Source organism: Pseudopodoces humilis, chromosome 4 (genome assembly GCF_049639895.1).
Source record: "Pseudopodoces humilis isolate 2021_Gansu_Grassland_sample_001 chromosome 4, ASM4963989v1, whole genome shotgun sequence".
Taxonomy (NCBI): Eukaryota; Metazoa; Chordata; class Aves; order Passeriformes; family Paridae; genus Pseudopodoces; species Pseudopodoces humilis.
Genome location: NC_142203.1, coordinates 60,062,151 through 60,086,949, shown reverse-complemented (window position 1 = coordinate 60,086,949; position 24,799 = coordinate 60,062,151). Strand labels below are relative to the sequence as shown.

At 38.7% G+C, this 24,799-nt stretch overlaps 1 protein-coding gene across 1 annotated transcript in view; it reads right to left on the bottom strand.

Moving 5' to 3' along the window:
* IL6ST (interleukin 6 cytokine family signal transducer) overlaps positions 1 to 24,565 on the bottom strand; it is a 31,242-nt gene extending 6,677 nt beyond the window's left edge. Inside the window, exons 1-15 of the mRNA XM_005531161.3 lie at positions 24,482 to 24,565; positions 17,415 to 17,495; positions 16,525 to 16,836; positions 14,594 to 14,726; positions 13,198 to 13,358; positions 12,707 to 12,858; positions 10,161 to 10,320; positions 9,046 to 9,128; positions 7,947 to 8,166; positions 5,575 to 5,751; positions 4,780 to 4,878; positions 4,037 to 4,183; positions 2,960 to 3,100; positions 1,643 to 1,739; positions 261 to 342 (exon numbers count right to left, since the gene is read on the bottom strand). Of these exons, the coding sequence (XP_005531218.1) occupies positions 261 to 342; positions 1,643 to 1,739; positions 2,960 to 3,100; positions 4,037 to 4,183; positions 4,780 to 4,878; positions 5,575 to 5,751; positions 7,947 to 8,166; positions 9,046 to 9,128; positions 10,161 to 10,320; positions 12,707 to 12,858; positions 13,198 to 13,358; positions 14,594 to 14,726; positions 16,525 to 16,836; positions 17,415 to 17,481 (2,031 nt within the window). The 5' untranslated portion in view covers positions 17,482 to 17,495; positions 24,482 to 24,565. The remainder of the gene's footprint in view (positions 1 to 260; positions 343 to 1,642; positions 1,740 to 2,959; positions 3,101 to 4,036; positions 4,184 to 4,779; positions 4,879 to 5,574; positions 5,752 to 7,946; positions 8,167 to 9,045; positions 9,129 to 10,160; positions 10,321 to 12,706; positions 12,859 to 13,197; positions 13,359 to 14,593; positions 14,727 to 16,524; positions 16,837 to 17,414; positions 17,496 to 24,481) is intronic.
* Positions 24,566 to 24,799: the final 234 nt, after the last annotated feature.

Sequence of the window (24,799 nt, the reverse complement as noted above, 5' to 3'; positions counted from 1 at the left end):
TTTCAACTAGTAAATTGAATGTAATTCACAACTTTAAAGCCCATACTAGACTTTGAATTTGTGCTAATCTGTAGACTCAGCTAATGCTGAATCTACAGATGCAATAAAGGCTTCTAATCATTTGTATAACAATGTCAATGAAACTTAATATTCAGGTTTTTCCTTGAAATCTATGTTTGCTAGAAGATAGAAGTCTCCCACTGGTTCGTTTATCTGAAACCTTGCACACCAGGAAGATACAGGATGCAGAAAGGTATTACCTTAGCTGGAACTTGAGGAGACCACTGAGCAATATTACTCTTGGATGGATCAGGTACAATAGGCCAGATATGTTTTTTAATTCTGTAAAGGATTAAAAACAGAATAAAGTCACAAGATGCACACCCCAAATTCCCTGTTCATAGCAACTACAGCAGAATCCAGGACATCACTCCCTTGCACAGAAACTTTGCATTCCAAATAAGAATGCTTCCAGGGTTACTCTGCATATTTGTACGAGGCAGTATGACTTTTCAAAACACAGCATTGCATTTAACTCCTCCAGACATTAGATACAGCTATCAATGTAATACAAAACAACAAATGGTAATGGTGAGAGACTTTCCAACTTATAGCACCCTAGAATGTACAGATATATTACTTAGGTAATTTATGACGCATTACAGTATGAAAGTAAGATCCTGCTTTTGTTTTAATATAATTATGAATACCAAAGACCAAAATCTAAGCGAACTTCACAATTAAAAATAAAAAAATACTTGGAAGAAAAGCTTGTTTTTTAACTCTTAAGAATGTAGTGTAACTTAAAACCAGAAGCTTTTGTTTGATACATCACCCCCAACCAAACCAGCTTTGAAACTGATGCACCTATCTTGCTTTTTTATAAACAGGCTCCCACAACAGATCCTCCGTAGGAGAACTCTGAAGAACAGTTCACGATAGGCTTTCCAACTGATGTCCATTAAGAACTAATTTCAGGAGCAGCAGGGAGGTCAAAAGGAAAAGGGCATAAAATGCAGTCTTTAATTAGAAAGAAAGGATAGTTGACAGAGGACATAGGAGAGGTGCTACACCTTGCCAGGGGAAACACTGCAGCAATGACATCTTGGTTAAAGCCATAAACAAGAAATTTGGGGTGGGGGAGCAGGAGGAGGAAGGTTGTTTCCCAGCAGTCAGTAAAGAGACAGAGTTATTGGAGATGATGGTGTCTGCTTAATTTTTTTTTTTTTTTGTTATCAAGCTTAACATTTGTTAATGCTGTAGTTAAATAGCCCAAATACAGCAAAGAGATTTCCATGCTTCATAAACTAGGGACCATAACTCCACTCACAGGATAACTAAGAAGCAGACAGTATATCCTGATCAAAACCTAACAAAGCTAATCCTAACTGTCCAGCAAGAAAAGCATTTATTTTCTTGAAGAACTGAATCATAGAACAATTAGTATGTGTATAACAGTAAATGAGTATCAAAAGAGGGCCTAGTTTCTCAAGGAAAACACTGAAATTTTTAACACCCATCAATATATGCATGTTTTAACTTTTTCCTGCTCTAACTGAAGAATACATAACTGGGTTGGTATGAATTACTGCCATTTCTGTTATGCTCAGAAACATAAGAGGAAGAGTTAATTTGTACTTACAGGTCACGTTTGTTGAAGCAAAACAGAACTCCAAGAAGCACAATCAACAGGAATGCTAGACACACAGGTACAACTATCGCTTCAATTTCTCCTTTTCCTGAAGGAGGTGAAAAAAAGCAGTTATGGCCCATTTTGGCATTTAAGGAACTCAACAGTAATATGTATTTCCAAAAGGACAGGGAGAACCTGAAACTGAAATACCTCAATGCTCAGTCTCAAATCTTCACATTCAGAACATTTTCATCGTATGAAAAGCGCCTCTTGGTGAAAACATGAAAAGCTCTGTCCTGACAATCTAGTGCCTTGCATCAACAAAAAACATGGGCTGGTCTAGAAGGTGTAACACTGACAGAGCAAATAATTTTGCAGCTTGGGCAGGTATGACAGTAACATCTTTGTCAATTCATCTGCTGCCCAGGTGTTTCAGTGCCCTGGGGGCTGTCATAACATGGTCATGGTCAAATAAGTAAAGTAAACAAAGTTACTACTCATCCATCAGTTTTTTTCTGTACATGAAGATCTTCTCTGCCTGCAAACACCAAAGTTTGCATTATTGTTATGTATTCCTTCCAGAGTAACACACATTCTTAAGTAAACCTTGGAGAAGGCTTAGGGAAGAACAACACCATACAGAAAAAAGCCTCTGCTAAATTTAAGTAAGTGCCTTGCACAATTAAATTCTGTTAGTAATGTTGCTGTTACCCTTACATATAAGAAACACCCTAAAAAAGCTGAACATACAATAAATTGAGCTATTCAAAATAAGTCTCCATAAAGAACTGTATATGATAGTGATATGAAAGAATGTGGAAGGGCTCTGAGAATGACATATGCTTACTGGCACCTACAACAGCTGATCAAGATACAAGCAGACACCACTACAGCTTCTGCAACACACCTCAGCAGGATTAAAACAAAGACTCTTGACTGGGGGTAGGTGCCACTGGACACCAAAGAGACAAGGGAACTGGGTAAATCCTAATTACTCGTGAAAGGTCAGGGCAAAATATTACAACCTGAAGTATACATAAAACACATCCAAAACAACACACTTAATAACATAAAAAGTGTGATTCATGAGGTTTGCAGAGGACATCTTGTTCTCTATACAATTAGAAAAATCCTGACTAAATTACCTTTTAAATTACCTGAAATAGCACTAAACAAGCCACCCAGGTATTATGAACATTGCAAGCTGACTGTAACTGAAACTTTAAAATAAAAGCACCTTCCCCTTCGAACACATCTTTCACAGACCCCCACTGTATTGTTGCAACATTAATTCCTACTTTTACCCATTGTGCCACTCTGCCTTACCAAATTTTTGTGTAGTAAATGTGAAATCAGGACCAGTCCTGCTTCCATTATCTGTGGATGCCATCATCCGCACAGTATACAGTGTGTCACTGGTTAGAGAGGAAAGGGTATACTCTGTCTTGGAAGGGTCCACTGTCACAACTAAAAAGAATAAGAGATTTAGACTAGTTTTCTACAAACAAATTACATCTCCACTAAAACAGCAACATTAAGATATCAAGACTTCAGATGTGAAAGGTAGTTTTAACAGAATGCATAGCATATGGAAAATACAACAAAGAATACAAATTTGTACAAGAAATGCTGAGATTCATTAGCTTCTTTTTAGGTGTCTGAATTAAGCCTCCTTCTATATTTAATTGCCTGTGAGATTTTTTTATCCCCAGAATGCCCCTACAAACTAAACTAGTAGAATTAAAGCTTAAAGTCTGTCTAGTAAGCCAAATATATAGTGCCAACAAGGAACTGCCAGTACTGACTAGAAAAAAAAACAAGGTAAGGAACAGTAAGACAGGGGTATGCATAAGAACCCTTACTGGCCCTTCCAATTTAAGCAAACCTAAAAATTAAAGTTTTGATAGTGCCAGCTGCCTGTAGTATGCCTGCAGGTCATACACACTACTGAAAACTAAAACACACTTGAAACAAGAAGATCTACATCAGTACTATATTGATCTACAGCTCCAGGAGGATTAAAATCTACTCCCCACTTCTTTTTCTTAAGGTTTTATCATAGTTAAACGTAGCCAACTCGTTTTGAATCTCAAATGGTCTACCATCACCTTGATATACCACATCTCATTCTGTATTTAGATATCAACATGTGAGCACAATACTCACAAATCAGCTTTCAGAAATTAAACTCAGTACCTCGCTATATACTGACTGAATGTTCTGAATTCTTCACTAGGGACTTTCTGTTCTGTATGGAGGAGAATTATGGCTCAGACACCAGTTTTACGTTCTCAGAACAGATTGTCAGCTATAACTGATTCTGTGTATTTTTTCAGGAACAAATATCAGGAAGGAGACAGGTGAAACACTTGAATGCCACAAAACACTTCTGTTTTCTGGTACCTGTTTCATTTCCATCAATAGTTTTGTACAGTATGGTGTAATTTCGGATAAATCCATTTTGTTCCTCAACTGTGAGATGGTTCCATGTCAAAACAGCTTCAGCTTTTCCTACTTTTTTTGTCTGAACAGTGGGTCCTTTTGAAGGACCTGTAATGGGAGATGATGATTAGTTTCTGCTTGGCAACCTTGCATTCACAGAAGCAGCATATTAACAAGCACTGAACTGTTTCAGCATAAAAACTTCAATGGAATAGTTTGACTAACTTATCTGGAAAGTATTGTTTTCAAACAACATAAAAGTTACACAGATGTTTTAAAAAAGAAACATTCAGGAATAGATATTAAAAGAAAAATCAGTGCATTGCAGGAAACCTTCAGACAAAGTTAAGTCTGGATTTCACCCTTGAAAAATAAGTATCAGCATATAAATATCACCATTATAAATTTTAATTATATAATATATATATTATAAACATATCACTAAAATATCAAATTCATATCTAATTATCTGATAAAGGTTGGAAAATCAGAGCCAGCCAGAGCCAGCCATCTGTCTAGCTCCAAAACACTGTAAGAAAGCAGAATGTATACCAGAAAGGAAAAAATAAAAAATCAATGATGTCACCTGACTCTCAAGTACTAAACCATTTTTCATTATACAATCCACATTAAAGCAAAGGTTTCTTTACTTTTTGTCAAAAACTGTCAGTGTATGTGCTTCAAGGCAATGATTTTATACTTACGATCTTGCTTAAGATAAGCCTTCACAGACTGTCCACTGCCCTGACCATCAGCATACAGAGGGTACACAGTTATCAAGTAACACTTGAAAGGCTTTATACCTAATAAAAGGAATTTAAAAGGTGATGTTTCACAGACAGTCAAATTGCTTATCATTCTTCTCATTACCTTCAGATACAGGTTTCTGAGTTTTCTGCTGTTCAACTAGGTGCACTTGTACCTAATGAGCTTACTGATACACTGCTCCAAAATATGAACTAAAGGAACAATACTGCTCCAAAATACTAACTAGAAAATCAATATAATGGTTCACATTCAAATGTAAAATTTAATAAGTAGACTTCAGAGAAGCCAGGGTTTTTTTTCTAATTTGTTTGAAATAGAAAGCCCTTACTTGTCTGCAGCATTAACTCCCCAAATTACTGATTTCAGATACTGATCATTATCTCAGAAGAACAATAAAGCAAATCAAATTTCACTGTTTGAATTGACTTTGAAAGAACTCAGCATTTTCACTATTTTAATGGTTTCCAAGCATGACAATACTAAAATCAAAATGGAGATAAACCTCTTGTTACATTATATAAATTACAAAATGCAAGATCAATACAGTTGTGTATTTGACAAAAACATACAAATACTTCCAATAAGGCTCACAATAAACTAATTTAAACCATCAGCATTAAACTCCTATTCTACCATAAAATTCTAATCATTGTGAGGATGTTTCTAATCTTCAGAATACTAAGCAGTTTTTAGAGTCCTACGAACTATATGTAGATTTATGAGCTAAATACCTTTTAAGTCTATTCCTTGAACATCTCCTAGTGCAATCTGCCAATCTATGATGCAGTCTGAGCTGCTGGACAACAGACACCATTCGATCACATATTTAAGAACATAACTATTAGGAGCAGTCCACCCAACCCACAACTTGTCATGTTTAGGTAATGTTCTAAGATTCTTCACAGGAGCTGTAATGAAAGAAAAGAGAAAAGTGATCAATATTGACAGTTCTTTCATGATAGGAGCTTTTCTGGAAAATGTTGAACCTTTAAGGTAATAGCAGCAATTTAACAGAACTGAAGTACATGTAAATGCCGTTTTCTGAAATTTGGAGATTTACATATGGATCTTTGTATCAGAGATCCAAAAGCAGTATCAGGCTATTTAAAAACTGAAGTTAGACTAAACTTCTCTATTCTCATAGACACTATGTTTCTTTCTTCCAAAGAAAGGTTTTATTTCAAGAGAGAAATCAGACCTAGAATGGGAATTTACAAATGTATCAGTTACACTCAAGTAACATACTAAGTATGTTACTAAGTAACTCAAGTACATACTAAGTACTTTTACTTTATGTATAGTGTGTATATAAATATATATGTAAGTAGATAGTATATATAATGTCCAGCCCAGAAATGGATAAACACATCCTGGGATGGGTGAGAACTGGCTCATGGGTCAGGCACAAAGGGTTACAGTGGACAGGGTGGTATCAGACTGGGCACCTGTCACTAGGGAGTTCCACAGGGCTCCATCCTGGGCCCTCTGCTCTTTCACATCTTCACACACGACTTAGACTCAGGACTGGAAGGGACACTAAGCAAGTTCCCAGATGACACAAATCTGAGAGGAACTGCTGACTTCAAAGGGAGGGAGGCTCTGCAGAGAGACCCCAACAGATGATGGGGCAGCCTGGCAGTCCTGGCTGTACAGACAGACTGGGGAATGAGAGGCTGGAGAGCAGTGCCATGGAAAGGGCCCTGGGGTTCTGGGGTTCAAGTTGAACACGAGCCAGCAGTGCCCTGGCAGCCAGGAGGGCCAAGTGTGTTCTGGGGGCATCAGGGACAGCATCACCAGCTGGGCAAGGGAGGGGATTGTCCTGCTCTGCTCTGGGGCAGCCTCACCTCAACTGCTGGGGGCAGTTCTGGGTGCCACAATGTAATGAAGTAACTAATCTCTTAGAGAGCACCCAAAGGAGGGTAAAAACACAGAGAAGGGCCTTGATAGGAAGACATATGAGAACAGCTGAGGTCACCTGCTCTGTTCAGCCTGGGGGAGACTGAGGGGAGACCTCATTGCAGTTACACTTTCTTTAGCAGGGTAAGAGGAGGGGCAGGCACTGATCTCTGCTCTGAGTGACCAGTGACACGATCCAAGGCAATGGCCTGGAGTTGTGTCAGGGGAGGTTTGGGTTGGATATCAGGAAAAGGTTCTTCACCCAGGGTATGACTGAGCACTGGAACAACTCCCCAGGGAAATGGTCACAGCACCAAGCCTGACAGAGTTCAAGAGGCATTTGGACAATGCTCTCAAGCACACAGTGTGACCTGCCCTTCCATGCAGGGCCAGAAGTTGGACTTTGAGATATTTGTGTGTCCCTTCCAACTCAGCTCATTCTGTAATACATATTATATGCTTATATACTATGTATATATACCTTACTAAGTAGTTCCTCCTGGCTCCAATATTACTTTAATTATACCTTTACCTAACTCATCTAATAGTTTTAGAACCAGTGGCTCTCTCTTGGTGTTTACCTGCACCTATCCATGTACCTATTTTTTTTTGCTTCCTCTCCTGGCAGTGTTTGGATTGTCTAAGAAAAGGCTGGAAATAAGGATAAACCAGCTTGTCCTTACTATTAGTGCAATAATGAACAAAAAAAAGAACATTAACAGTAGGGAAACAGTGGACTCAGATAACAAAACAAGCAGGTAAGATACTGAAAATGTGGGAGAAAGAGACTGGGACAAGTGAAGAAAGGAGTGGGAGGGAGATCAGGAAATTAAAGAAGGAACAACGGCAGAATGTATACATAAGTATGTACCAACCCTTTGACTCTTTCGTTTTTTTTTTTTTTTAGGAAGACACAAAAATGCCTGCTATGCCAAGAAAAGAAATAACAGGAAATACAGTACACAGATGCCCCAAGAATCAAAAACTAGCAGAACAACACAAAGAGCTTCAAATGACACTAAGTACACAAATTCACATGTTCCCTGGTAAACAAATGGCAGTATATACAAAAGGCATGAAACTGTAGATAATTCAGTAATACTTTAATTATGTGCCCATGTAAAAGGTACTATTTTATAACACTGAATATTTCTTATAAAAAGGGCCATGCAGATTTATTTGACAGAGACATTACTAGGACACTCACCTTTAGAATTACTTGCTGGGATAAGTAGAACTGATGGAGGCGATGCCCCAACACTGTTACGGGCAATCAGAGTCACTTCGTAAGTTCCCTCAGGCAGCTGCAAGGTATGGTTGGTGCTGGTAACATTGTATTTCTTCACTGGACAGGAAAGAGATGATTTATCTCTGACAGTCACTTCATATTGCAAGATTACTCCATTGGCTTCAAATGGCTTCAGTGCCTATCAGAAACACATCTTTGATTAAGCTGATACTGAATAAATGTGACGTAACCCTTACTGTCTTAAGGGAACGATCAAAAAATATGAGAGCAAGGCAAGTTCCACAGATCAAATACCTACATTTAAGAAAAGCATAAATAACCTGTGCACACTGCTATAAAGCAGTCACTTCCAAACATTATTTTTGCTTTCAATACTCTTTTTCTTTGATCATACCTAATCGTTTAATAAAAGCTATTCTGTAAGGACTGCAAAACTTGTTGATAAAACCTCCACTTCATGTAACTTTACACCACAATGACATAAAAGAAATCTCACACCTTTGGTTCTGTTAATATGACAAATATGACACAATTTATGGACCAAAAGAAAGCAGGAGTTGGAGAGTGACCATAATTACATTCCCCTTCTCAGCTGGACAAACCATCCAGTTGGACACAAGCAGCCTTACTGCACACAAATGCCCAGTGCTGTTTTTAACAACCTTGGCCTCTGCAGTATCTCAAGGCTTAATGGATTTTGCAGCTGGGGTATCACTGTCCAGATAGTGTTGCCATTTTTTAGGTTACAGCAGAAGGCATGACATGAAGCCATGCTTTGTTCAAGTGGCAGTTCCAAATCCACAGAAGGACAACAAATGAGAGATCTGAAAGTACAGTCGGTGTATTTTGGGTCACATATGAGTGTCAATTAAATGATGGCCTTTGCATCTGTACATTTAATTTTTCATAACTAATTATTATAATATGAATACTAAAGTCACTTCTCATATCAAAACCCCCTATACTATCTCAGCCGTCTCTCAAAGCTGTTGGGTAGATTTTTCTACTTAAAATCTCATGTTTTCAAAAGAATGCTCAATTTTGCGATTTGCTTTACCTTCCATATTAGATGCACAGTCCAGGAAGCTGGTGAGTGAGAGGTATCAATGATCCTCCATAGGGGTGGTCCTTTAGATGGTTCTGAGGAAACAGAAAATACATGACAGTAGAAATATTTTTATTTACTCTGTTTGAATTCATCCTTTGATTATCATTATATGCTAACTTTCTTTAAAAAAACCCACACATTAAAAGGCATTTCCTTACTTTCTCAATGAAAATAATGCTTGGCATATTAAGTGGAAAATTTCCTGAAGAGAGGAGCAAGACACCTGTTCTGCTTTAAGTGTACAGCATCAAAAGAAGTACGTATCACAATGGTGGGCATCTACAAGATGCCCAACCATTGCGACTTGTATTTCTTTTGATAGACTGAAGGTGACAATGCTGAGTGAGGCATTACCACATCTACAGGGCGCAGCCTGCATCCAGCCCAGCACACCTGCACCCTGCAAACCTTGCTACAGTCTGTACCCACCACTGTTCCTACCCCTCTATATCTATATCAATATAAGATAAGTGCACAAGAGTCAACAAGGAGACAAATTTCTCCTGGCAGTAAGACTCCTTGATTCTAAAAGGGTAACAGATGCAGTACTTTTTTACAATACTACAGTACATTTTGGCATCTGTACTATGAAAAAGTGGTATTTCCACAACAAATTCCATTTCAAAGTAAAAAAAATTGTTCACCTATGACTTTTACTAGCCTCCTAAACATCAAGTTGCTCATAAACTAAGGTAGTTGGCCTACTAAGAAAATCTCTTCTAGAATAACTTCTGTTACAGAGAAAAATCTTCAGAATAAAAAAAAAAAACAAGCATGAAGCCTAGATTTCCTCCAGAAGACAGTTTTCTGTGAAGATGGCTCTTCTTCCCTGCTGCTGTTCTAGCTGTTTCAGGGAGCACCTCTACACTAGCTAAATGGGAAGCTTTTCTTATGCTCCTTGGAATGCACAGGCCAAGTCAGTGCTGAAAGTAACTCAGGACAGCTTTGTTGCTTATACAAGCAAGCAGCTCAAGCAAGGATACACCATTTCAGCTGGCCATTACCAAATTGCTGAGCACTCACACACTTTATAAGTCAGTGATCTACTTTTATACATTACTTACCATCTTCAGTGGTAATCCCAGTCTTTTCTTCACTCCAGTCACTCCAGTAGCCCACTCCATCTTCCTTCATGCAACGAATGGAAAAGACATACTCTGTGTAGGGTCTGAGACCTTGGACACTGAATGAAGTTCTTGGGGAAGCTGTATCTTCAGAAGGAACCTGCAAATGTGACAAAGATTTTAAAGGCACTGATCAAAATACTGTAGAGCTGAGTTCTGTGCTACCGCAGCTGTCATCAAAGAAGGCTCCCCACCACACACACACCCCTAACACAAACATGCTTTCCTTCCCTCTCATTTCCAAAAACTTCAGTTCTCAAACACTGGTAAAGGCTCAGTCAGAGTTGTCTTTTACCAGGTATAAGAACATACATACACTAGAACAGTTAGGCAGCTACTTCAGAACAGTATTTTTTAAATTTTTTTTAAAAATTAGCATCTCTCTTTTTCCTTCCCACATAATTCTGCTGCTTACTGATCCGTAGTATCCTGCCTCAAAATTCAGAACCATGCTATGTTACCTGCTTGATTATTGATTTCAAAATTATTGTTTACTGGAAGTTAAAAGTCCAGGTTCATTGCTTCCACTGATCCAGAACAGTGCTTCTTGAGTGAAATTGAAAATAGTTTTAGAGTAGTTCATAGTTTTGTTAATAAATTATTTTCATAAGCTCTTTCATTTCTCTTAGGTGAGAGGCCAGAAATGTATTTAGTAGGTATGTAAGGAAGCAAGGTGGAGGAGATAGTGGACATAAGTAGGTACACACACTGACTCCTGAGGTTATTCCACTTGCAACGAAGGGCTTTTTACAGTGATAATCCCTGCAAGGAATGACTCCAGATTAAACACAAATGCAGGACACTTAAGAGGTTAATCCTGAGGGCAAAGAATTATCTAGTCAAATTCTACCACAGCTAAGCAAGTTCAGCTGATTTGAAAGTTACTATTTCATTTATTTTTTGCATATATTAAAAGGGCAAGAGAAGTCAGAAGAATTTGTCCTATTGTCCTACCAGGACAACATATGCACAGACCCTAGAGTTGCACACTAGATTGTGCAGGCCAGTGCTTTTTAAAATAGCAGTAGAGGTGACCTTAATTGTTCCTGCATCTAAAGCCACATTAGTCACAAGGAGCTGTGTTAAGCTACCTGCTCCAAAGAGAGTATTTTGGTAAAATCAGAAGCAGTCTTCCTTCCATGAACTCACAGAATTCAGAATACATTTGGGCCTCTGCTGAAGTACTGCTGCTCTGAGAGAAGGCTTAAACTACGGAAAAGACTGAGGGGCTATTAAAAATATGTCCACAAATTGATGTAAAGAAGAAAACCCCCACAGTTCTTGATGACAGCATCATAGCACATTACAGGCTTATTCCTTACACTTTTCCTGTTCTTCTCTGCCTCACACTTGAGGCATGTACACAGGGCAGCCAGATTGTAAAGAATTACACAATCATTTAGGCTGGAAGAGACCATTAAATCTAATCATACACTTATCACTGCTAAATCCACTCCTGAACCACATCCCTGAGTGCTACATCTAGACCTCTTCTAAACACTTCCAGAGATGGTAACTCTACAGCTTCCCTGGGCTGATCCTTGACAATTCTTTCCATAAAAAAGTCTTCCTCATATCCAATATAAACTGTCCCTGGCACAGCTTGAGGCTATTTCCTCTCATCCTAATGCTTGTTATTTTGGAGAGCAGACTGACCCTGACCTCACTACAACCTCCTTTCAGACAGTTGTACAGTGACAATGTCACCTCTAACCCCTCTTTCCTCCAGGCTAGATAACCCCAGCTTCCTCAGCTGTTCCTCATAAGATTTGTGCTCCAGACTCTTCCACAGCTCTCTTGCCATTCTCTGGACATGCTCTGCTCAGCACCTCAGTGTCCTTCATGGAGTGAAGGGCCCAGAATTCAAGGTGTGGCTTCACTAGTGACAAATACAGGTAGACAGTCACTGCTCCTGCTGGCCACACTATTGCTGAGCCAGGCCAGGATGCCATTGGCCTGTTTGGCCACCTGGGCACAGCCTGGCTCATGTTCAGCTGCTGGCACCAGCACCCCCAGGTCCTTTTCCACTGGGCAGCGTTCCAGCCATTCTGTCCCAGCCTGTGGCCCTGCCTAAACCTATTGTAGCCCAACTGCAGGTAGAGTATGTTCTAAAAAGCATCCCAGCATGAAACAGTATTTACCCCAGCTCTGAAAGACATTTAGATCACTCATTTTGCATATGCATGGAAAGATGAAAATTCATTAATGTTCTATTCACTGCATGTGCCAAATAAAACTTCAAATAAACGTACTGCACTGTGACAGGGAGGACAGCAGAAAAGGCCACAAAGATATGGAAAGGTCACCATACTCAGACTGTGCCAAAAAACACCTAGATCACAATCTCCATGAACAGGCCAGATAAACTTCCTTGAGTGGCCATAACAAAATGAAAGTGAATGCCCTGAACTGCAACAGAGGGAGTTCCAGTTTGATAGATGTCTGGGTTATAGCAGAATCATGGCAAGGGGTATTAGTGGTATTACCTCCATCCAGTTTGTGTCACCAGCTATCTTGTAGCGAATATTGAATTTCAGTGTCATCACAGCATCTGAAATCCAATTCTCCCAGGAAAGCTTCAGAACAGTAGGTAGTATTCCTGAGCTGACTGATACATTCTGTGGAGACAGTGGTTTAACTAGAAGAGAAGAAGTTAAAGTCAGCTTCACAGCTGTTCTTTAACATGCCTTCAGAAGCTGTCTCACTGTGTTGCAGCACTACTATTAAAGCCTTTCAGGACCTGAAATAGCTGCTACTTTATACTATCTTCCAAATCAGACTGCTCAACACAAACTTGCTATCTGAACTCTGATGAAATCTCTCACCACCCCTACCTTTGCCCAGCACAATTCAAGCTCTAGTGAACAACATCTATGCAGTGGTAACTTTTATAGTGAAGAAACATGAGCATACCAGTTAAGCAATATGCACAGCAGCAGTAGTAATATTGTTAAAGCTTTAAGGGGCATATAGTTACCAATGTCAATGGGATCAACAACAAGAGGATCAGATTCAGCCTTCCCAAGTGCATTTGTTGCTTCTACCCAAATCTCCGTGTTAACAAAGAACTGAATATCAGTAACCGTGCAAGAATTGTTTACATCTTTTGGTATACAATCAGGAAACATCTCTTCTGGCCTAAATAAAAGAAAGAAAAAACAAGATACAAAGCAGTAAGTTTGGTTTCCTTTAGAGAATATTTTGAAGTAGATCAGAGTGAGCAGTTTATCTTGTATGTCTCCCCTCTGCCTTAACTTTGTAAGCAAAGGGAGGGGAAGAAAAAGTGGGAATGGCTTGTTCAGCCACAAATGCGTGATTGCTTTAGAACTGAAACCAAAACATAATCTCTTGACTTCCAGTCACATATTTTCAAAAACACAAGCTAGAGCACTGTAATTAAATTTGTATAAAAACTTGACCTGGCTTAAGAAGAACAAGAACTGATACAACAAATCAAAAGCAACATGGTCAGTAATTAGAATGCATTAGAAAATGTAGTCAGTGCTACCCACACACCTTTCAAGAGTACAGTTAGAGGTGTGATACCTAATTTCTATTCACCATCTTCTTCTACACTAACACTAGATAGTTGGGTATCAGGAAATTTGCAAGGCATTAACATTTTCTATCTGCACAAGCCTTCAACTACACCTGTTACCAAAACACTTCAGCAGAATGGGGTAGCTGGAAAGCTGTAGGCAATCACTCCTGTTTCCAGAGTAACGCAACAATCCTGTTCACTCCTTTTTAAACTATGAGAGACCATACAGAGAGTTTGGAAAGTAACTTAATTTGCTTTCACAGGAAAAATACTTCATTGAAGCTTTCATGTTAGATGAATTCAGAACAGTGTTTGTACACAGTTCCTATGAACTGCAGATAGGTAATACCTTTACAAAATTCAGTCATTTCAGTAGTTTCCCTACTTAGAATCACAGAATGGGTTTGGATTGAAATGGACCTTTAAAAGTCATGTTGTCTGGTCCTCCTCCAATGAGCAGGAACATCATCTGCTTGTTTAGAATGGGATAGAAGTGTCAACCCAGAAAAGCATAGAAGCTTGGGTACAGCCCCCTATTATTAGATGTATTGTACTCAAGCCACACTAATCATGTATTTGAAGAATAGAAAAATATGGATTACTGTTACTCCGGAACAAGTTCAACAACAAAACTTCAAATCTGACTTAGAATTACTTGAATGTTAACTTCTTTAAATCTTCCCTTCTCCCAACTACCAGACAGGCAGCAATGCTTCAGAAAACTGGACTTATGTTAAGAGCTCTTCCAAAGAATCACAAATTTCAAGGACTGTTGGTTTAGCATAAAAATATTCTTCAGAATTATTTAGATATTTTATAGAGCGCTACTTACCAGCTGTATCTCAACCTGAACTGAGTATCTAGGAATGTGTGCCTTCCAGGGTTCCAAGTACAAGTCATAACATATGTGAATCTTGATACCTGATGCACAATGCAGCTTAAGTTTTTGGGCTTCTCTGGGGCCACTGTACAGAAAGAGTTAGCAATAATTAATCTAACATTTCAACCCAGCAAGAATCCTTGTAAAGTCCCACTAGAGCAATTCTGGTGAATATCAGAAGCATTTAATTAATTATTTTTTTTCTAAAGGATGTGGCAAAAAAGTGCTGGATACCATCCTGCAATCGAAGTCAAGAAGCTTAAATAGCTGCTTTGACAAACAGTAGGCTGTGTAAGGATTAAGCATCTGCTAGTAAGGAACAAAAAAGATTTCTCATTCTGAGGCAGAAAACCTTGTATTAAACATTTCTCATATAAATACATTTTAATTCACACAGAAGAAAAATAAATTAAAAATCAGTACTGAATTGGCACATGTTGACTTTGCCAGTGACCTGAGCTCTGAAGGCAATTTGGTAATTCTGTTCTCCCCCAGCTGAGGTATGGATGAAGCTTTTGTTGCAAACCCATGCAAGAAAGGGATCTTCATCAATGCACTGTAGTGCATAAGAAACTTCTTCAGAATGCAGCAAAACTATTTTCTTTCCCTCTTAAACTCAAACATATAACATACAAAGCATTTGCTCCTACCCCTATATTATCACTATTTACAACAGTAAACAATGTACTTAGAGAATCTTACTTGCTTTCAAGCAGAGTGCTAGTTTCAATAGAATAACCTTATTGCTTTCTTCCTGAATAGCTGTATTCTTCTCAAATCTGTTGCTAGTCTCATTGTTTAGTTTTTCTTCAACTGACAGTATCAAAATACAATAGCTTTAAATAAAAATGCATCTCAAGACTTATAATATGAATTAAAAATGCAGAATGTCATCTGTACTGTCATTACATTTATAATAGAGTAATTTATCTGTTCTCAGATATCCATATATTTTACCTTTCAGAAATATTTTTTATTTTATCTTTTCTGGTACAACAATATTTATTCCACAGAAATTGAAATGGAAAGCAATTTCCTGTAATAACATTTTGTAAGTCATATCAGAAGCACGTAATTTTAAATTGTGAGCCCAAGCTGGCCTTTTGCATGCAGACCATTCAGCAACTGCAGTACCTTTTGCAATCACTAGGAGACAACATAATTCATCAGGCATATCATGTGATATTTAGGACACTACAACACTTGTCGCATTAGCAGGACACCAAGTAATTAAGAAGTAGCATATTAAATTATTCACATGACTTTCTCAAAACAGTCTTGTCTAAAAGCACTTGGTCTCCACCACGCTAGTGCTATCATTCTAGAATAAATTAAATTTATTAGTAATTAGAAGTATTTTCTAGGTATAGAGGTAAAGTAATCCAAATAGTATGTTCTATCTTTAAGGTAATTCAGGTTAGCTTTAGTGATACAGATGAACTAAATGTTTCTCAGTCCATTAAAGCTGAAAACATTTTCAAAATGTATAATAATGCCAGGACATATCACCTAAAATCTACCTACCTCCAACTCTGATACAGAATCAAGAAGTACGGAAAAGTTAATTTCCTGCTCTCTATTTCAGTTAAATCCATATCTTTATTCTGTAATTAAAATCTGCCATTTTTTGTTGTTCCATTTTTTTCCTTTTCCAACAGTGAAATACTCCAGAGTATTTTCTACTTTTTAGAAAACTTTATTCAGTGCATACTGAGCAGCTGTGGTGGCACATAATTTGTCAATATTTTTACTCACTTATCCAGGAACTGAGGGAATAAAAATAAGTGCCTCAAGATATGCACACATTCTATTGTTTGCATTTTCCCGTTTCTCAGAAACAGTTTTCTTAAGACCAGAATAAAATGTAAAAAAATGGTACTCACAACCTACTGTAATGGTAATTCCATAAATGTTCTGTTCAATCTGTCCATCTGCTAAAATGTTGCATGTCAGAGGAGTAGCTAGTGTAGAAGTGTCATTGAATGTGACACTGGAAACTGTTCTGTTTATTTCACGATACTGTTCTTTAGGTACCAGTCTATTTTTAATCTTCCAGATAATCTGACTGGCATAGATATTGCCAAAGTCAAGACAACTCTCATTCAGAATGCATAATGCTGTGAAATTGGAACCAAGGGCCAGTACAGGTGACTCCGGAATGATGTGACCACATGACTGCACAAGACCACCTGAAGCTAAAAAGAAAACAAATTTCACATTTATTAAGAGCTACAAAACATTCCCTAATCAATATTGCTACTACATCACTAGTGCAATGTTAAAAACACTATATGTATCTAATCAGCAAGTTAAGTAGTCACTTGACAATTACAAAACTGAAACGCATTGGTAGACTACCAAGACACCAAGAAGATTTAAGGGCAAAAACCAGTGTAGCATTCTCTAGGCTTTGCTATTACAGAAGCATTTTGCCAACCTAGGAAAGCTCTACTAACAAGCACAGGCACTTAAAAAGAGAACAGTAGGGAGTCAAGGGCTGAGTGTTTGTATATTTTGAAGGAGGAAGTAATTACACTTGAAGTTACTATTTTGATAAAAAAGTATTTTCTGCTAAGAAAGTAACCATAGGAAAATCGAGGTAAGTGTGCACCTCTGTTGTGGTGAACTAGTGTTAGAAGATTAGGTGTGTTTATCCTAACACACCTTGCCTTCTGACCCCATCCAACAAGTATCAAGACAGAAAGCTGGTGCTTCAAACATCCAATGTAACTAGTTCTTATATTCTCCTGTATTTGAGACACAGAACCCTTACCGTCAGGAGAACAAATATTCAACACCAGATAGAAGCCACAGGCCACCCAGTTCCACCTAGAAAACATGCTGCACAGGATTTCTGTAACAAGAGAAAGATATATATTTTTGAATTTAAACTATTACTCTTTACTTTAGACCAATGTCATAATCAGATTTGTAGTTGCTCTAAGATAATTTCTCACATATACACACTTATTTTCCTTTGTAGCATTTGTATCTCCTCTCATTAGAATGGGCATATCGTTTCCATTTTTCTCACTGCTAAAACAAAATCAAATGTTTACTTAAAAAAAAGAGTGTTTAAAGCTGCCTTAATTGCAAGTTTAAGAAATTTATCAGCTTTAGGTTTTCACACTGTATACGAAAACAACTTCACTGGTAACTCTGTGGGAGATTCAGTTAGAATACAGGGTATAACATTGTGGTTCAGATTTTAAAAGATAACACCCTATGAATTTGATTATGGTTATCACACTTACCTAAATTTCAAGGGCACTGATACAAAAGCTTCAGACAAGGTTCAGAACAACTGACCACAAAACCATGTGTCTCACTCACACGAGTGATTTAAAATACATTCAGGAATTACAAAGCGCAGTGCTTCCATATCAAGAACTGTCATCTGCTATAGAAACTAATTCTTCAAAATGTTACAAGAGAGCTTGCAAAAGCTGGAGTACATTTTATAACACAATATTTATTTCTGTATTGCAACAGAGCCTACTCTGTTCTCAAGTTTTGACATTTCTAGAAAACACCCTGGAGAAACTGAAGTATTCACACAGTAGCTTCTACCCTGTTGTTCTGAAGACACTAAATCTGTTCTGATTTTCTCAACCTACAGTTTTAAAGCAGTCCTAAACTACTAAAAGCAAGTGACCTTTATGTAGCAAGCATAGGAGCTATATTATTTTTAGCTACATTTAGGCATCCTTACAGGAACAGGTAGTTTGGCTTAGTAATATAAGGCATTTAGTTCACAAACTGATTGCTAGAAACAGACTTCATACTATCCTTACACCTCGAAACTAAACATATGTTCTCAAGGTTTACTAAGATTGAGATGAGATGGCTTGCAGTAACACTGTTTCTGAAGTCTTATTTTCCACTAACCTGACAAACTTCTTTGGGAACTAGTATTCTCAGCTTTACCCCATAGAAGGAAACTCACTAAAAGTTTTAAGGAAATTCCACAGTATTCCCTAGACAGGAAAATTATTAAGCTACACTTACTATTATCAGAAGAAGAAGAAACTGCAATTTATGACAGTAAACACGACTTTGCTTTGATTGCATGTAATTTACTTTATAATAGTAAAAGAAGAACACAAAGCATTTCACATATATAAGTAAAACTAGACACACATTTAAGCATGGATCACTATCAAGCCAGAACCTCATTCTTTAAACCTCAACACAACTAAGCCATTTTTTCTTTACAAATCAAGATAAACAGTGTAAAGAAAAAATCTCTATTCACAGGAACAGCTATACAAAAGCAGATCTCAATAATTTATAGCAGCCTTCATAGTGTTTGCCAACCCAGGTATCTTTCAGTTAGAACTAAAATAAAAACCCATCCAGCAGTATTTTTGTTTGTTTCCATACTTGTGAGTTCATTACTCAAAGACCACCAAAATTTCCAATATAGAAACTTTATAGTAGGAACACTGCTGATTGAAAGACTTGACAAATATGTTAACAAGCATTTGTTTGTCACTAAAGTTTGTTGGTTTGCTGTTTGACTAAATAACAAGTAATTTGTAGCTATATGGCATTGAGAACCAAAAGGCTATTATTTTTTTCTATGTTCTACTTAAATACTCTCAATGCGCTGGACATAAGAACCACTATACTACTTTAAATGCAATGTGTACTTGGATTTTTATTAGAAGGGTACAGTAAAATAACTGTATCAATTGATTCTTGCCTATTTTGGAAGTGTCCACTATCTGAAAAATAAGGTGTCTACCCACACATGAATTTCTATATTTTAAAAAAATCCTAACTAGTTTAACAAATTTTTGTAAATTTGCATGGTGAACACAACCAAACTCTAAAGAGTATCCTCTTTTAGTTTAATTAACTAAATAAAACCATAAAACATACTTTAAAACATACTTAAATGATTTGACTTATGCTAACACTTACCAGAATACTGTTTGTTAACCAAAGCTTATTGTGCTCTACTATGGATAGCCTTTGGGATCTGTTATTTCAAGAAAGACCCATTTAAATTATTTAATCAGAATAATTTGAGTTGCAGAAGATCTGAAATTCATCAGAAGCCTGAGGGCAACTGCAAGCTGGGTGGAAAGAAGCAGGAGCTCTGCTTCACGGCTAATTGACAAAAGCTGCAAAACAACAGCAGAAGCAACTTTCACACTGAATGGGAAAGAATGAAACAGATGTAAAAAAAAGAAGCTTTAAAAATTTTGTTTCATTTCTCTCCCATTTACTCTCATGATTCATGCTACCTTAGAATAACAGCAGGGTCACCTGAACTATTACATCATTACCAAGCTACTGGTTTTCTTTTGGGTCATTAAAGTCAAACAATATTCCCACAGAATTATTCATTGATTTTCTCACCAGCAGTTATTAAGTATGGCTCAGGTTATTAAAAATATACTGAAAAGCAACTGAAAGAGTAAATAAATAAAAAGCAATAACCAACATATTAAGTAAACAATAATATATAATTATCACATGTTTTGTCCTAAAGTGTGATTTTTTTTCACCGGAAATTAAAATGAAATTGATAACTTTTTGTATAAATGCCATTTCTATATTAAACTGTTTTCCAGACTTGAAAAACAACATTTCAGTTGTTCCAAGCAAATTCATTCACACATAGGAGACTGAAGTTCTCTTCTACTACTTTGCAGCTCTCTACTACTTTGCACTTTGGAAAGTTCAACCATTGTATTGAGGGAGCAAATCACACTATATTCCACCGCAGTCAGCTCCCGAAAGGCAAGGGAACAGAGCTTCATGCTCCACCACCTGCAAAGGAAAGTTAAGTAGAAAGCCTGACCACCTACAGTATGGGAACCAAGCAGCTGAAACCATAATGTCAAAGCCATGCCATAATTCAGCATATACCTGCTTTAAGCTGTTCTGATGTATTTTACTTACCCCCACACCCTGCTGATCAATGTAGTCTGAAGAAGACTGAAGCTAAACACCTCCAAACCCACAAAGGGGATATTACAATCCCTTCAAATGTGTGCTATTTTAAAAAACATTAGTGTCTCTGGCTTTTTACAAGACTGATTCTTAACTGAAATTTAGTTCTAGGGGAAAGATCCAGAGTTACAATAGACACTTCCACCAATCTCGGCTATATGAAAGCCATAAAATAAAAGTAAAAACAAAATAAATGGTGGGATTTAAAACTAACAAAACAAGCATATTAGAATGAGGAAGATACTCCTACCCAAACTGCTGTTTTCTTATCTGAGTGTGTAAAAATGCTCAGGCAAAAACAGTGCAGAAACCCTGCATATAAGCTACATCAAACTTAAAAGATAGTGCCATCATTCAACAGTAATGCTAAACACTAATTGTTCAACATTAATGATTTTAAGTCAGACTAAGCTGTTAGTCTAGACAGCAGAAAACTCAGTTTCTTTCAGTCACTATGCACAGCTCACCCAAGTGACTGGTACAGTGTTTATATATCTAAGGTGAAAGCTGAACATGATGCTGAATGAACACTGAAGCAGCTAGTCAGCTCAGATTCTTTTATTAAAAAAAAAAAAACAAAACCAAAAAATAGCCAAATCAACACTTTTTATCTACACTATGCAGTTACTGTGGATCACTAAGTGAAGGGGCAAGGGAGTCAGAGAAAGAAACTGACTTTAGAAGTTTGCCAGATTATTCTCATGGTTTACTGGCAAAAGATCAAACTAGATGAAAATACTACTGAGTAAAACCAACATGGTCAGTTTAGGATGCTGTTGGTGACAGTCCTTAACTTACAGAAAATAAATTACCTTGAAGAGGAAAAAAACTCTAAAATACTCTCATTATTTCTGTAAAGACACACTTATAAAACTCATATACTATGAGATCACCCCATTTAATCTCCAAATCAGATGGGACTTCTATTATTCTTCACATCCTGCAGCCATTTTGAAAAGAAAGCACTAAGGCACACTTTATGCTTGATCCGTAAATTGATGCTTCATGCAGTGTCTATGAAAAGCTATTAACAACCGTAAAATAAAACCTTATATGGACAAAGTAGCAAAAGTGTTAAGTTTTAAGACAAACCTGTGACTAACCATTTGTGAAGTAGTATCAGCCTTTCATGCAAAACAGGTATCACTACTTATTCTGAGCAAGAGAGAAATCTTAAAAATTAATCTAAGTTCATACGTCACAAGATCTGCCCCAAAATGAACACAGGGATACGTCATTATAAAATGACATATACAACAAATCTCTCAATTTCAGAGAAGCAGCAATTCCTGTCCAAGTGACCTACAAATCACAATGTCAGTTTATGAAACTACAGCTAAAATAACATGCACTTGCCAGCAAAGCCGGCCTGGAAGTCAGGAAGTATAGATAACACCACAACCACCACAGGAAGATGTTCGGTCTATTAAGGCTCATCATCACATCGATCACAAGAGACTAAAGGTTGCAAGAAAATGCATTTCCAGAAATTCCCCCCAGAAAAATGAAGACCTATGTTTACAGCTTCAAGAGCTAATCTGTCACTAGGAATCCACATAGCTCAGGCAGACAGAACCAGGGATGCTTCACAAAGCAGCTGCTGCTTGAGGTTTTATAACAAGCCAGACTGCACCTAAAGCCATCTAAAAGCTGTAACTATCCTCAAGGAATTTTGATTACTCAAACAGTAACTGCTTTCTAATTAAGTGTGTTTCATCTGCAAGCTTCCTTCCTTCCTCCAAGCTTACTTCCTTCTTGGAAATATTTGTCTTTATGTCAAAAAACACCAGACCCCTCTAAGAGAAGCACTTGAAAATATTACATAATGTTATATATGAACAGAATATTCTGAAATATATTTTTGTATTTAAAACATCTACATGCAATGACATTTCTGTCCCTTTCACTATCTAAACAGGCAATTTCTCCACATTACTTACTCCTCTGCCTCAAGAAGGAGGCTTGTCCCTGGAGTTTTAGTAGAGCCCTCAGAATAAAAAAAAAAAAACAGAGGGAAAAAAAACAACCAAAAAAGGTACAGTTTTTTTGTACCTGAAATACCTAATTAGAGGCACCAAATATTTGCTTGCACTAATTGAGTTCCTTCTGGTACCTTCTTAAAATGATAAATTAATTTCTCTGAAATACTTCAGATTTTTTTCACAGCTAGCAAGTAGTTTTAGTCCAAAAATCAGATTAATTTATACAAAGTGATGTCTTAGCATTCTGTGTTCTCATTTTAAAATCAAACCTTCCAGACTGACCACAAGCAGTGCTGCTTCTCTAATCTAGACAGTTCTTGCTAGTACAAGAAAAATTGATAAAAAATGGTCAAAAAGTTTATTTGAATTCACATAATCATGCTAGTGCTAATCCTCCAGACAAGCAGCATGGGAACAGAATCTCCATTTGATATACACATTTACAGATGTGCATCTATCTTTCTCCTAAGACAAAAACATTTATCTATTGACTTTACTTGAAGCACCACATTTCCAGACATATAAACAACCTCCAAATAATTACTTTGAATGCTCAACTTCTAGGAAGTAATCTCAAATTTTCGTCATCAACACTTACATTCTTATTGTGCTACACCAACACATAGATAAAAAAAAATCTCTGTTCAGAAGTTACATGCTTTGAACAGTATATTTTATATAATTATGCCTCTGAAAGTAACAGCATATAGGAATCATAAATGTTTTATCTTTATAGAAAATATGGTCAAAGAAAAAAGACATTAGCTCCCAATACCCAAGCTCTTCAGGTTGTGGATTTCCCCCTCTACCCCTACGTGAGAGGGGATCACTAATGACTATAAGAACTATAATTCCACATAGTTCTACTACCTGGTAGCAGAACTACAGCTATGTGTAGAACTATGCCTTTGGAATGCCTCAGCAGTAACAAGCAGCCACCAGCTGGCAAACCCCTAGTAAGCCTAAAACAAGCATAAAATCTGAGACAGGGAATTATTCCCCTCAATCCTGCCAACACACTTGGCAGACTGCTTTCCTTTGTGCCTCAGTTTCATCATCTGAGAGATCAAAATAATGATGCCGATTTTTTTTTTTAGAGAAAGCATCAGAGCCCCACTACAGGGTTGACTTGAGCTCAGGACCACATGGGAAGTAAGCAGACAGCCACTGTACCCGCTCCTCCCTAATTCCCCAGGGAATCCCCTCCAGTGCTTGGACCAGCAATAAGACGAAGTGTGCCTATCTTTCAGGGCAGCAGTTTTCTACCATCTACAGGCAACAACAGCAGACTACTTATGGCGACGGCAACGAAACGCAAATCTCTTCATCAAGGAAATGCGCGTCGGTGACGCTTATCTGATAGTCGAAAAAGCCGAAACACGCGAGTCCCGCGAGGGTCGCGACACCTTTGCCAACTCAGACGGCCGGCACTAACCACCACCGCTCTGGGGAAGAGAGCAGATAACCTTCAGCCCGACCCTGCGCCACGCCGGGCCAGGGCTGCGGATGGGGCACGCTGGAGCAGCGCCGCGAAGGGCTCGGCACCTCCAGGCCCACAGCGAGCGGCGCCGGGCGAGGCCTTGCTGCGCTCTGAGCGTCACCGCCGGGCAGCTCCGCCGAAGACGACGCAGAGAGGCTGGACAAGACGAGACACCGCCGCGGGGCACGGCTGGCGATCGGCCCGGGAATCGAGTGGCGCAAGGCTGTCCACCCGCCCGCCCCGGCCCGTCTCCCAGTCAGCCCTGAATGAACGCCCTGGTGCCCTCGCCCGCGGCGCACGGCCCAGAGGGAAAGGATAGCCCAGCACAGCCCCCGCCGGCGGACGCCCCTCAAGGAGGGGGCACTAGGAACGTGGAGGGGAGTCCCGCACAAAGCCGCCCAGCTCAGTCCTTACCTGGCACCGCCGCCTGCGCTGCGCGGCCGCTGCCCCTAAATAGCGGCACAGCCGCCTCGCGCCATCGCGCCGCCGTCCCGCACGCGCGGCCCCGCGCCCGGTCACGCTCCCGCCCCGCCCCAGCCTCCGCACGCCCTTCCCTCCTCCTCCACCCACGCCACCATTGGCCAGCAGGGGCCGTGACGTCGCCGTGCTGGGCGGGGCTGAAGGAAGGGGCGGGGCTTCCCGTAACGCGGCGGCTGGTGCCAGGATCCCGGGGGCGCGGGGGGCGCGCGCCGGGGGCGGGAGCGGCAGCGGGGGCTCTGAGGGAGGCGGTGC